The sequence below is a fragment of the Canis lupus genome, chromosome 21, assembly GCF_011100685.1.
Source record: "Canis lupus familiaris isolate Mischka breed German Shepherd chromosome 21, alternate assembly UU_Cfam_GSD_1.0, whole genome shotgun sequence".
NCBI lineage: Eukaryota > Metazoa > Chordata > Mammalia > Carnivora > Canidae > Canis > Canis lupus.
This window is the reverse complement of record NC_049242.1, coordinates 40,767,153-40,779,943: the sequence shown is the minus strand read 5'-3', so window position 1 is coordinate 40,779,943 and position 12,791 is coordinate 40,767,153. Positions and strand designations below refer to the sequence as shown.

General features: G+C 53.8%; 1 protein-coding gene across 1 annotated transcript in view; it reads right to left on the bottom strand.

Moving 5' to 3' along the window:
- The window catches only part of OTOG (otogelin), an 88,904-nt gene extending 76,587 nt beyond the window's left edge, over nt 1-12,317 (bottom strand). The window contains 11 exon segments of the mRNA XM_038568125.1: nt 639-767; nt 1,158-1,267; nt 1,682-1,788; nt 1,995-2,125; nt 2,978-3,183; nt 4,689-4,807; nt 7,032-7,186; nt 7,360-7,452; nt 8,330-8,405; nt 11,943-12,003; nt 12,172-12,317. Of these exon segments, the coding sequence (XP_038424053.1) occupies nt 639-767; nt 1,158-1,267; nt 1,682-1,788; nt 1,995-2,125; nt 2,978-3,183; nt 4,689-4,807; nt 7,032-7,186; nt 7,360-7,452; nt 8,330-8,405; nt 11,943-12,003; nt 12,172-12,317 (1,333 nt within the window).
- Between the last annotated feature and the right edge of the window lie 474 nt (nt 12,318-12,791).

Below are 12,791 nucleotides of genomic sequence, written 5' to 3'. Positions count from 1 at the left end.
CTGCATACTGACCAACTTGTCTTCTCCACCTCTCAGAAGCCTGTCACTGCATCTAGAACCAGCTTAGGTACACCTCTTCCGGGAAGCCTTCCCTGACAATCTCTCCCCTCACTGAATTCCTATGTCTCTTCTTGTCTGAACCCCTGAGTGGGTCCTCACTGCTTTATGCCTTAGACGGGAGCCATAAATAAACGTCACTGCAACCAGATTGTGACCCCTAGAGTCCATGACTGTATCTCTATATATTTTTATCTCAATCCCTGCCTAGCCATGGCCTGCACACTACAGATATGCTGCAAATTTATATCCCCCTAAAAAACGTGGATGAGTGTTTAAGCAAATTCATACATGATCAATGAAGAAATGAATGAAGAATGAATGAATGAATGACTCGTCCTTGTCTACACACCTTAAAAAGCTCAGTCCCAATAACATGAAACACCCTGATGAACTTCTCAAGAGCCGCAGTGCCACCCCCACCCCCACCTCCCTGAAGCCAGCCATTCATTTATTCCCTCCCGAGTTGTGTGTTCCTTCTCCCCTCATTGCGCAGATAGGCACCCTTGGGGCCCCTGATCATGCTCCTCCGTGCCAGCCCAGGAGGACACGGCCAGGCACCCGCTCTGCCCCTGGCATACCGTCGGGGCAGTAGCAGCCGTCCACACAGGCGATCTCGCTGTCCACACAGGATGCCCGGGACTGGCAGGAGGCGGGGCAGCAGGCGATGCACTCATTGTAGGTAAAGGCCGCCTCCTTGCAGTGCACAGCTGGGAGGGGGGGCACGGGGAAGGGGGGAGTCAGGCCCCAGCTCTGCCAGGACAGACCCAACCCCTTTTCCAGGCCTTGGGGTCGGGGGAGTGAGGGCTGTGATCTTCCTGTTCCCCTAGTCCCAGCGGGAACCCTGGGTGACCAGAAAGTAGGCGAGAGCCTGGGAGGCTCGGAGAACCACGCTTAGCCTGCTCTGTGGCCGCAGGCCAGTCCCTCCACTCTGAGCCCGTTGGCTCCTCGGTCACACGAGGATGGGGCCTCAGGCCTTACAGCGCCGACAACTATGGGCCTAAGCAGGACAGGACATTGAGCTGAGCCCGAGGGTGCCACCCACACCCCAAGCCAGAGCTTGTCTGAACCCGTCCCTGCCCACCAGCAGATGCACCCACCGCACTGCCGGAGCTGGGTCCTCCAGTCCTGCAGGGGCCGCCCCGCCTGGGCGCACGCTCGGGCGTACTCCGCCAGCGCCCGGCACCAGGTGGCTTCGTCGCCCACTGACCTGTGCAGGGAAACCAAGCGTCACGCCAGAGCCCACTCCGCCACCTGCCCTCCCGTACCCTCTAGACACTTCCAGGGTGCAGGGCACCCCTCCTTGTCACACAGCTAGGAAAGAGAAACCGGGAAGGTATCTGTATACAGATGGAGGCAGGACACCTGGGTTCTAGTCCCACCATTGCCATTGACTAGTGTGACCCTGAGGGTGTCAGTCCCTATATCTGGGCTTCAGAGAATAGGGAAGCCCTGTCCACCTATGAAGATAAGAATTTCCGAGCTTTGGGAAGCATATCTGTCAGGGCCTGGGATTAGCAGCCCCCGTGGCCCACGTGCTGAGCCCCCTCCCCGCCACCCCCGCAGCACCGGGACAGGTCTCCCCACAGCCCAGCGGCAGCTCCACGCCTGGCTGGCTACTCACTGGCAGAGATCACTGGTGCAGCTGGCTGTGAAGGGCAGAGGGCTGACGTAGGCGTGGCAGGCATCAAAGGGGGGCCTCAGCAGTGCCTCGCACCGGTCGTACACGCCCTGGGCAAAGGGCCACAAGACAGAGCTGGGGGCTGCAAAGCCACTCACAGCCCTCTGACTTCACCAGCCCCCACGCAGAACCCCAATTTGAGCTCAAGAGAGAGAAGGAGAAAGATGGGGAGAAAAGAGGTGGTGCACAGACTTTTTCTAGGAGGTGGACAGACACTAGGAGGGGTGGGGGGAGGCACTCTGCCTGAGGCCCAGACCTGCATGGTTCCCGCGCTCTGCTGCAGACACGGTGGGCGAGGCAGGGAGGAAGTTGTAGGCCTCGGAGGCTGGTTGGGGGCCTGCTCCTGCCAGCTGTGCACAAACTCAGCCACATCGTCCGTCAGCTTCCCTGGAGGGGAGAACTAGCATGACCACAGGTGGATGGCGGGGAGGGGGCCGTGGAAGGCTCTAAGTAAGGGAGGGCAGGTGGAGCCTGAGAGATGCCAAAGGTGGGCAAGGAGTCGAAGAATCCAGCCTCCCAGCTCGCATTCAGTCTGCATTTCCCAACGGAGCCACTCTCCTGAAAAAGCTGGTGATAATAGGCAAGAATGCTCGAGAACCTGTAGTAGCTCCCTACTGCTCCAAACTGGGGGAGGCAACACCATGCAATCCAGAGACAACTAGAATGTGAGCATGGACAAGCTCCTGCATTTCTCTGAGCCTCAGTTCTCTCATATGTGAAATAGGGCAAATAACTTCCCCCCCCATGAGATTACTGCAAAGACTGTATGTTAAGTGTTCAGTATGTTGTGGGTGCTCAAAGGTGTCACTTCCCTCCTTCCAGCCAGAGTCGCCATGATTTGGCCCTGCTACCTTCACTCTTACTTTACCACTCCTCCTTAGGTATCTTCAGGTCCCATGGAGCCTTTTCTCTTCCTGGCTCTCTCTGGCTTTCTGCTCCCTACCCCTGACACATACTCATCTTGCAGGATCAATCCCACCCAGCAAAGTGCCCTTTAGATCCTCACACAACCGTAGTAGGAGTTCTCATTAGGACCATTTTACAGACAAGAAAACTGAGGTTGAGGGGTTAAGAACATGCCTGAGGCCACACACTTTGTAGGAAGGGGCCCCAGGCATCCCAAAGGGTCTTTAGTACCATGATCCCAGGGTTCCACCCAAGGTCTCTCCCACCCACCCAGCCTGACCCATCCCCCACCTCCACCCACACCCCACAGAGGCCACTTGCCCTACACCTCACCATAGCTGGTCACCAAATCATCCTGGGGGTCGGCATTGTTGTTCCCACACAGCCCATGAGTCCAGCCCAGGAACTCCGGGCTCATCTTGATGTAGACAGCAGAAGCGCCATCCCAGGCCAGTGTGAAGGCTGACTGATGCCGCACAAGGACGTAGCCAGCAAGCCGCTGCAGACGCACGTTCCCCATCACATGGGGCAGTTGGACCCTGCAGGGTGCAGCCCAGAGCTTCAGGCCGTTTACACCACCTACACTCATCCAATCCCTTCACCAAAGGACCTGCCGCGTCCCCTACCTGCAGGACCCATCATGTACCCAGCACCTGCCTCATCCACATGCCACCGGTAGCATGGGATCTAAGGCCCCCGCTTTCCCTCCCCCTGACTTTCTGGGTATCTGAAGTCCACCATTAGAGAGGGATTCTTTTGTCTTCAGAGTTTAAAACTTGCTTTTAAAATTGCAATTTCTGGGGCACCTGGGTGGCTCCGTTGAATAGAGCATCTGCCTTTGGCTCAGATCATAATCCCAGGGTCCTGGGATCAAGTCCTGTATCAGGCTCCCTGCAAGAAGCCTGCTTCTCCCTCTGCCTGTGTTTCTGCCTCTCTGTGTGTCTCTCATAAATAAATCTTTTTTAAAAAATTAAAAGAAAAATAAAATCGCAATTTCCCCGGCAGGATAAATCTTAGAGTATCTGAAGCTGTCAGCTCATTTCTCCTGGATGGGAGAAATGGTATAAACAGACATTTATGTGATTTGGTTTTTTTGGTGGCAAGCAAGAAAGGGGTAGGAAGAGGAAAAAAGCTGAGGGATAAAGAAAACCAGGAGAGGAAGAAAGGATGCAGGCCCATAGCAATCCCGACCACATTCCCAGTTTTACTGGGATAGGCTTTCCTAGCCAGTATGGAATCTGGCAACTTTTAATCCACTTCAAAGTCAGGAAAGAAAAACAAAAACAGGGTCTAACCAGCCAAAACTGGAACCCGAAGATCCATATACCAGTCTTTTCTTCACAGGAAAAGCCCTTGGGCTTTCAATGTTACCCTGAGCCCCAGAAAGTGTGGTTACCCAGTTTCCAGATTGGAAGCAGGAAATGAGACCAAGAGAAGGGTCCTTGCAGGAAGACTCCTTCCCGCAACCCAGCAGCAGCATGAAGGGACAGCAGACAGCAAGGGAGGGAAAGGACAGTGAAGACAAGACACAAGAAAGACTTCAGAAGAACCACAGTCTGGGCCATGTGGTGTGGGGGCAGAGTCCTCATTCCTCTGCTGCCAGATGTCCCAACAAGGTAAGTGACATTGAAATGACCCTTTGCAATCAGAAAAGGTGACAATGAGTTCAAGGTCTCCTCTGAGGAGGCTTGAACTGTGTATGATCCACTCAAGAAGGTTCCCTCGAAATTGTGAAAGAAAAAAACTTAAGCATGCTTTCCGTGCTATACTCTATCTCAAAAATTCTGCTGTTGGCATGAATACCCACTGCCTGGAAATGCACAGGGCCCTCAGAGTCTCAGAAAATCTCGAGGGACTCATCGTTCCACACACCCAGCTGCTGGGAAACCCCGCTGGCCAGCCAGTATGTTCCTGCCCTGATGGTGGAAACTCTTCGGTTTGCCCCCAGAAAACAGTTTTCTTTAGGCTATAGAAGGAAGATGCTCACCATCCCTCACCACCAGTGTCAGGGGGCAGGAGAGCTCAGAGCTGGTGTCATAGTTACCTCACGCCTCCGAGGGTGACCTCCTTGGCCAGACGGATCTCCTGCTCACCCGCAAAGAAGAGGCTGACGGACCTGGAGCAGGTGTAGGGGGAGGAGCCGCACTGCGGGTCGTTGTGCACCTGATGGAGGGGGTTTAGAGGCCAGTGACACCCCATGGAGCTTCCGCTTAATGCTCATCACCTACCTTCTGTGTGCCAAGCACCCTTCCTCTGTGATGTCTCCCAGTCCCCACAACCCCGCAGGAGGACAGAGCTCTGATTATCTGCATTTCCCGGAGGAGGCAGGTGATACTCAGAGAGGTGAAGTGATGAAGGTCAACACACGCACACAGCCAGGATTCCAACCCAGGACTCAGGCTAAATTTCAGGGCTCTTTCCAGTACATGGTGCTGTCTCCCTATTTTTGTATTTTTTTTTTTTTTTTGCAACCCAGGTTATCTTATCAAATTAAAAGCCAAGATCTTCACTCACACCGTCTGACACACAGAACACACACACACACACACACACACACACACACACCCCTCATATATTCACAGTGCACACACTAACCATGACCCGGACAGGTGCGGTCTAGGCCTTCCTTGCACACACAAGCACATGTGACCTGTGTCACTCCTGTGCCGCCTGTCACATGCACATCTCCTCTGCCCCCTCCTCAGATGGAACCCATACCTCAAAGCCCTAAGACCCAAGAGAGGGAGGAGAACTGAGGCTTAGGGAAAAGCCTGAAATGTTTCTCTTCCTGGTGTAGAAACCCTTCCACTAGATTACCATTCAATGTGTCTAAGCAGGCTGGGGTCACTCCAGCTGAAAGTGGGGCTTGTGAAAGCCACCCCACACTCTAAACTTGTCAAGCTTTGGATCATGACCCACAGTAAGAAATATAAATATATACATATATAAACAAAACAAAAATTTTACAAAATAGTATTTACCCCTATTAATGTGTGATGCATCCACATTATATATTCTATTCTCTTTGGGGTTTTTTCTCTTTTCTTTCTTCCTCCCTCCCTCGCACCTTCCCTCCCTTCCTCCCCCCTTCTTTCGTTCTTTTGGCAGGGTTGCTAGTTCTAACTCATTAAGTTTATTTCAGACTCCATGAATGCGTTGCACCCCGTTAGTCTAAGTAATTGTATCTGTCACAAAATGACAGTCATAAAAAAACTCTGATGTGTGATGCGCCGAGGCAGAGAGGGCATGCCATCCAGGCATGGCCCCTAGGGCGGCCCCGCGGCAGAGCTGTGCCGGAGACAGAGGGGCATGCCTGCTGGCAGAGGAGTGACAATGACCACGAGGATCTCCCCAAACTCCCAAGCCTCTGGCCCTAACTCTGCCCTAACCAAGGTGCTCCTCAGCAGAGCCGGCTCCCAGGCTGACTTTTCTCCGGACGGAGGTGTACCGACCAGTGCCTGAAGCAGACACCCCGCACCACACATGGGGTAAGCATGGAAATCAGATCCACCTGACAGTCTCACACATGTGTTCGTATACAGGACAAACGTTTTCTGAGCGCTAATCTGGGTCCTGGGAACACCGAATGAAAAGACACGGTCCCTGCCTGGAAAGCTTCTATATGGTAGAGAAGACCAACCTGGAAACAGACCTTTGTAAGAGAAATGCACTGACAATGCACCAATGCAGAACTTTGGTTACACAGAGAGGAGCCCCTGAGCCAACTTAGGAGGTCTGCGCATCCAGGAGGGCTTCTTAGAAGAGGTAACCCTGAACGGAGTCGTCCAGGACCTCTATCATTTCCTCAGAGGCACAGTGCTCTTTGTTATCTCAGGTCCTCAGCACCCAAATTCCCTTTACCTGGAATGTTCTCATGTCCAGCCCTCAGACCTGTGACCCTCCACTTGGCTAACTCCAATTCATTCTTCAGATCTCAACTTAAATGTCACTTCCTCACGGAAGTCTTCCCTGATCATCCTTCTTACCAATAAGCAAGGTTAGGTTTCCATCGCATGCTTTTCTAACATTTGGTATTTCTCCTCTGAAGTGCGTTCAGTTGCACTTGATTCATTCGATTTGATGTCTGTTTCCCCCATTAGTCTGTAAGCTCCACAAGGACAGAGACTACATCTGTGTTACTGTCCACAAGGCCACCGCCAAGCCTTGTGCCAGGGAGAGAACAAGTATGTACCTAATACTTAATGATGAGTGACTAAATCGGTAACTGGCCAGGGGCAACCAGGAGTGAGTGGGTGAGAGGGAACCATGGAGCCCCCAGCTCCTCCCAGGTGTAGACTGTCTAACTGTGACCAGCAAAGCCCTGGCCAGGACGACCTCCAGAGCCTAGTGGAACCTTCCTAGAGAGGCAGGGCAGGAAAGGCCTCACCTGGACTGAGAAAGTCTGGCCCTCAGGCTCATGCTGTCCCACCAGGGTGTAGCTGCCCTTCCCAGAGAGGTAGTAGTAGAGACCGTCAAACGTCTCCACATGGTGCTGTCCCCAAGCCCGGCAGATGCTGTCCCGCTCAGGGCCGGCGTTATACACTGTGCCAGAGGAAAGAGAGCCTGTCCATGCAGCTGCAGTGGGCACCAAGCCAGCTCCTAGCAGGGCCCCTGACCTGTGCCCCCTCCCCAGCCTGGGTCTCCCAGGCCTTAGGCTCACAAGCTTTCCCTGTACCCACAGCCCACCCCCGGGGTGGAATAGAGCTCAGACTCACCCATCTGGCAGCGTGGCCCGGTGGCATTGAAGCGTCTGCAGTCACAGAAGGCTGGGTACACACATTCGCCCCCGTTGAAGCAGGAGAACAAGTCTGCAGGGGAGACACAGAAGGTACCTCCCCACTGAACCAAGATGGGCAGGACCCATTGATACAGCACCTCCCTCATGCCAGGGCACCAGACTCAGCCCTTCCAGAGCTACATGGAACTCAGATCCCCACCCACAGGTAGCCCCAACATTTCTCAGGAGCTAGCCCTAGTGGGGGCATTGGTAGGGTGCCTCAGACCCAGCTGCCTGGCTCCCTCCCTGACAGGCAGGCAGCGTGGGGGCTCAGAGTACCTGTCCTCAGTATGCCTCGAGTGCCCCCCAGGCCAACCCCACCTGGGCCTTCAGCTCCTTGCACTGAAAGTTCGTGGCTGCCACACAAGGCAGGCAGACTGAATATGGAGCACGTAGGGTGAGTGGGGAGACTGCTCAGAGATCTTCAGGTACCTCTCTTCCTCACTGTTCCCTAAGCTCAGGGGAAGAGGCTTAAGCACGACCCAGGGAAGGGGGAGATGCCTCATGTTTGGAATACGGGAGACAGGCCACAGAGCATGAGAAGACAAAGTGAAGCAGAGTATGGTGAGGGAAGGAGCCATGGCACAAGAGAAGGGGCCACGGACACAGCACAGGGTAAGGGGAGAGGCCGCGGACACAGGGTGAAGAAGAGGGGGAAACAACCACTAAGCAAGGAAGCCCAATCACACTGGCATCAGAAAGTGTGAGAGGGAAAAGCCATGGGGCCATGGTCATAAGAACAGGACACTGGAGAGGAAGCCCTCCTCAGCCAGGCAGGAGACAGGAAAGCAGAGTTGGAGGCTGGGACTGGGGAAGGTGGGAAGAGACCCTTTGCAGGGCAGAGAGATCACAGGAGGCCCTGAGGGAAGCCTGGCCTGCCATGGGCCACAGGGAGGGGGGCCACTTACAAGATGGTGCACATTTGGCCCGATGGAGCCGCCTTTCCCAGGAAGACATGGCCAAGGAGTCCAGGACTTCAGCCTCCTTTTAAAGACAGAAGGAAGAGAACATGGTCAGGGAAGGACTTCCTAAAGGTCGTGGCCCTCCCTGTCCATCGCCCAGAGGAAGGAGGCCCCCCACACCTCCGTCCTCCAGCCACTCTCCCTCCCCAGGCCCACCTCTGAGAGGTCCAGGAGCATTTCAGACCTGCCCTAGAGGAGTGAAGGCTGGTTTTTAACCCTCCAGAGTGGCATCTCGGTGGCCTGAACACATTCCCTCCCCTCTGTGCTCCCATATCCCCCAGCCTCCCTGCCTCCTTCCCTCTCTAGTACACTTTCATGCCCTCACAAAACCCAACACAAAACCCCCTTGTCGGGAGAACAAATACCTCGGAAACCACACGAGGCAGACCTAAGAAACAAAGGCAGCCCCTCGCCCCAAGGCTGGGGAACATCTCATGCCATCGCCTACCCCAACCTTCCTCACGGGTCACCACCCACAGTCCTCAGAACTCGGCTCCACGCCAGGACTCTCCCTGATACCATAAATCTGAGGAGGACACAGGCAAAGCGAGGCGAGAAATCCTATCTTCCAGACCAGAAATCCCACCATGTGGACTCTCTGGATAGAAACCATCTGAAACTGGAACTGTTCTGAACATCAGGGGTGGTCAGTCAGCACGGAGCTAGCTGACTTGGATGCCTGAGCTCTCGGGACCCTAGTCTGAGGTGGCTCATACCACTGGGACTGGGGTCCCAGTAAGCTCCTCCCCTCTAAGCGCCTCAGCCCCCTCCTGTGTACAGCTTCCCCGTGTGAAGGGGACAAAGTCTCTGCCCTCAGGGAGCCCGTGTGCATGTTCACAGGGCCAACAAGGCACCGACACACTGTGCTTCTCAGTCTCACGTGTCCTCCTTCCTCTCTGTCATCTCCACAGCCTCGGGCTGAATCCCCAGCCTCAGGCAAAGGACTTGGAACATGGAGAATACCCAGAACCCTTGGTCCCTGGAGCCCAACCTCCAGGGGTCTTTGCCAGTCTCTCCACTCAACCCTGGGCAGTCACTGCCCCCCTTTGCACTGTCCTACTGACCCATGGGAAGTCATCGGCCCCTCCTGGGCCAGGTTTCAGTGTTCTTGTGCCCCTTTGGCCCCTGGTTCCTGAGTCCTCCCCGGCTCTCCTTACCCTGCACACCCAGCCTGAGCCCAGGAGTCGGGCTTCCCACCCTGGTGGTAATCGATCTCACGGGGCCTCAGAGACCATGGGAAAAACTGATCACCTCACATCCCGTAGGCCCCAAAGAGCTCTTAATGAAACCTTTTTGTGTCTTTGTGTCTCTCCACTCCTCACCCCCACCTCAGATGTGGCTTCTGAGATCAGTGTTAATGAGGGCAAGATAGGGTTGCAGAGCCAAGGCCGTTTTCTGGAGAAATCTTTAAATCCTGCTCAAATGATTTGTCTTCAGTATAGATCAAAAGTTCTTAGACATTTTGATGCCAAGAACCTCTCTGACAATCTAGTGAAGCCTATTGACCCATTCTAAGAATAATGTTGGTAAACACATAAAACACAGGATGACAAAGACATGGATTATATTGCAATATAGTCATGAAAATGTTTTATTTTATAAAAATGTGTGGCTTCGTAATATTTCGACTACATTAAATAGCAAGATCTAGCAGCAAGTCTTATCACTGCCAGAGTTTTGTAGCAGTGAGTATAAATGAGATCTGGAAATGACAAGTGTAAGGTGCTATCACTGTGTCTGTGATTTCTACTGGTGACAGTCACAGACACTGCTACTGCTGTATTGTGGTCTGTAGCCTATAGTCATAATTAAAGGGAATGCTAACTTTCAGTTAAATTGAGGTAAATAACATTGCTTTTACCCTCCCACCCTGGCCTATACCATGGATTCTCTGGACAACGGCTGTGCTTTATAGGAATGTGGCAGCTCTGAAATGAAGGTCAATTGGCTGCTGGTCTGGGACCCCCGACCCTCACCACTGAGGTTATTCAAGGCAGAAGCCCTCGAAGGATCCCCAGGTTCACTTTCTAGCTAATGACCTCATTTCCCCACACCCACTCCAGTGGCTTTAAAGGAAGGCCACTCCAACCCCTTATTTGCTCTGAGGAGTAATGTGAGAAACCCACTGGGGTTGTCTGGTCCAGATGCTTCCCGAAGGTAAAGGGAGAGAGGCCTACTCTAAAATCCAGCGAGGAAGGAAGCCTGCTAGGGGAATGAGGTGCTTGGGTAAGGATTATTTTCTCCACTAAAACTCAGGGATTCCTGGAGTCCTGGGGGGCATTTATGTTGTGGGGCAGCAAGCTGGCTCCACCAGGAGTCCTCGTTTCACTTGCTTCCTGGGGACCCCAGCAGGTCACCCACCTACCTTGATTTCATCACATAGAAAAAGAATAAGAGGGTGCCTAGGTGGCTCAGTCAGTTAAGCATCTGACTCTTGATTTTGGCTCAGATCATGATCTCAGGGTTGTGAGATCGAGCCCCACTTTGGGCTGTCTGCTTCTCTCTCTCCCTCTCCCTCTGCCCCTCCCTCACCTTATCTCTCAAATTAATTAATTAAAAAAAGAATAACAATATTATCTTTCAATTCAAACTACATCTGAGTGTGATTCTAAAACTTGTGGCCTGGCTAAGTGGGCAAACAAAAAATAAATAGCCTGGATAATCCACCCCTTACAGAATAAGCATGTCCTCTTCCTGCCTTGGGGTCTTCATACCTATTTCCAAAGGGCAGGTATTTGGGAGCACATTGTTTTCTATTACAGGTGATAGTCCCCAACCCACTGGCACAAGGGCTGATCTCTAGGGCCAGGGTGCATGAGTTGAGGTTCTAGATGCTCTATGGATCTAGCTGTGGGCAGGCCAGATTTATAACACGTCTATGTTTGTAGAATAGACAAGTACAGGACAGGATTGGAAAGAGTACATGAGTCACTTGACCCAGAGACCAAAGAAATTTGGCAAAGTGAGAAAATAAACTATTACCTCTCCTGAAAGAAGGGAGAATGCCAGGAGGGTGGGAGGGCAACGGTACAGACTCAAGAGATTAATAGTTTGCGGTTCTCCTTCCCATCCACACAATGTGAGCTCGTCCTCACAAACCCCACCGAGTGGCCCAGTTCTTGTCTTTCCCTCTCAAGGCACACTAGCTGGAGCACTGCTCAAGGTATGGAGTGGGGCATCTTACCGGTTTCATACCTTCCCAGATCAGGCCAGTAAGAGGGAACTCCACTCGCCTAAACCCTCACCTTTGTGCTTTCACCCCAGGGTGGGGGAGAGTTCAGCTATGTCCAGATTGCATCTTAGTGCCCTCCTCCCCAAATGAAATAAAACAAAAACAAACTGAACCAACTACAGGCAGGGTCCCAAGAGATTAGGTAAGTGGGAATAGAAGTGTATCATGAATTTGCATACTTCAGACATATACTAGGGACACTGTCCCCCTTCCAAATAACTGCAGAGACAACCTTCCTGCAACCTATAGAGCTCCCTGTCAGCCCCGGTCCCAGACAGAAATAAGCCCCTGCCCAGTGAAGCCCCCCTTCCCCAGGCCTCCTCTTACCTGGCTTCCCATCACTGTTGTAGCATCCTTTATGGCAAGGGACACCTCCTGCTGTCTGTGGCTAGGATGAGAAACAAGCCTAAGGTGAGTGAGGGAATAAGAATGAGCCATGCCTTCCCCACCACCCCCAAGGACAGCCCACCCTCTGTGCTAAAACGCTGGGATCATCCACACCAGAAATAAAGATGGGAGTCATGGGTGGGGCAGCCACAAGCTTGCACCTACTCACCTGGGATCCTGGGCTGGGTCAGGCTGCAGCTCTGCGTTGCCCTGGGGTGTGGGTGCTAAGCCTGGGAAGGGGGATTGCTTTCCAGTCAAGCCAGGCCTCCCTTTCTTGGGTCTCCCACCTCCTGTCCTGGATCTTCTAGGATGCATCTTCACCCCCTCATTCTCTCTCCCTACAGATTTCAATCCGTTTCCCTCTCTGGTGACCTCTCCAACAAGGGTCTCCCACTCTCCCCCTACTCTGTGCCCCTGTTCCCTCCAGCTCGCCACCCTGGGTGCCTTCCATCCTGCCTAGCTTGGGACTCCCTTCTCCCGGCTGTCTCTGGCCTCTTTTTCCTTGGCGCCCCTCTCCCTCTCCCCTCTCCCCTGCCCTCCCCGCAAACCTCCTTTTCCTCCCTGTCTAGAACCTCCCGTCACCGTTCCCCCTACCCCGCGGCCCCCTCCAGCCCACTGCCCTGGCACCGAGAGATGGCACCCGCAGGGACCGGCCGCCGGCTCACCCCGGGGCAGCCAGACGCAGGCCAGCAGCAGGCAGAGCGCCGGCGAGGGCGCGCCCAGGCCCGGGGACCCCATGGGGCGCGCGGAAGCTGCGAAGCGGGAGCGCACGGCCGGCCGGCCGAGTCC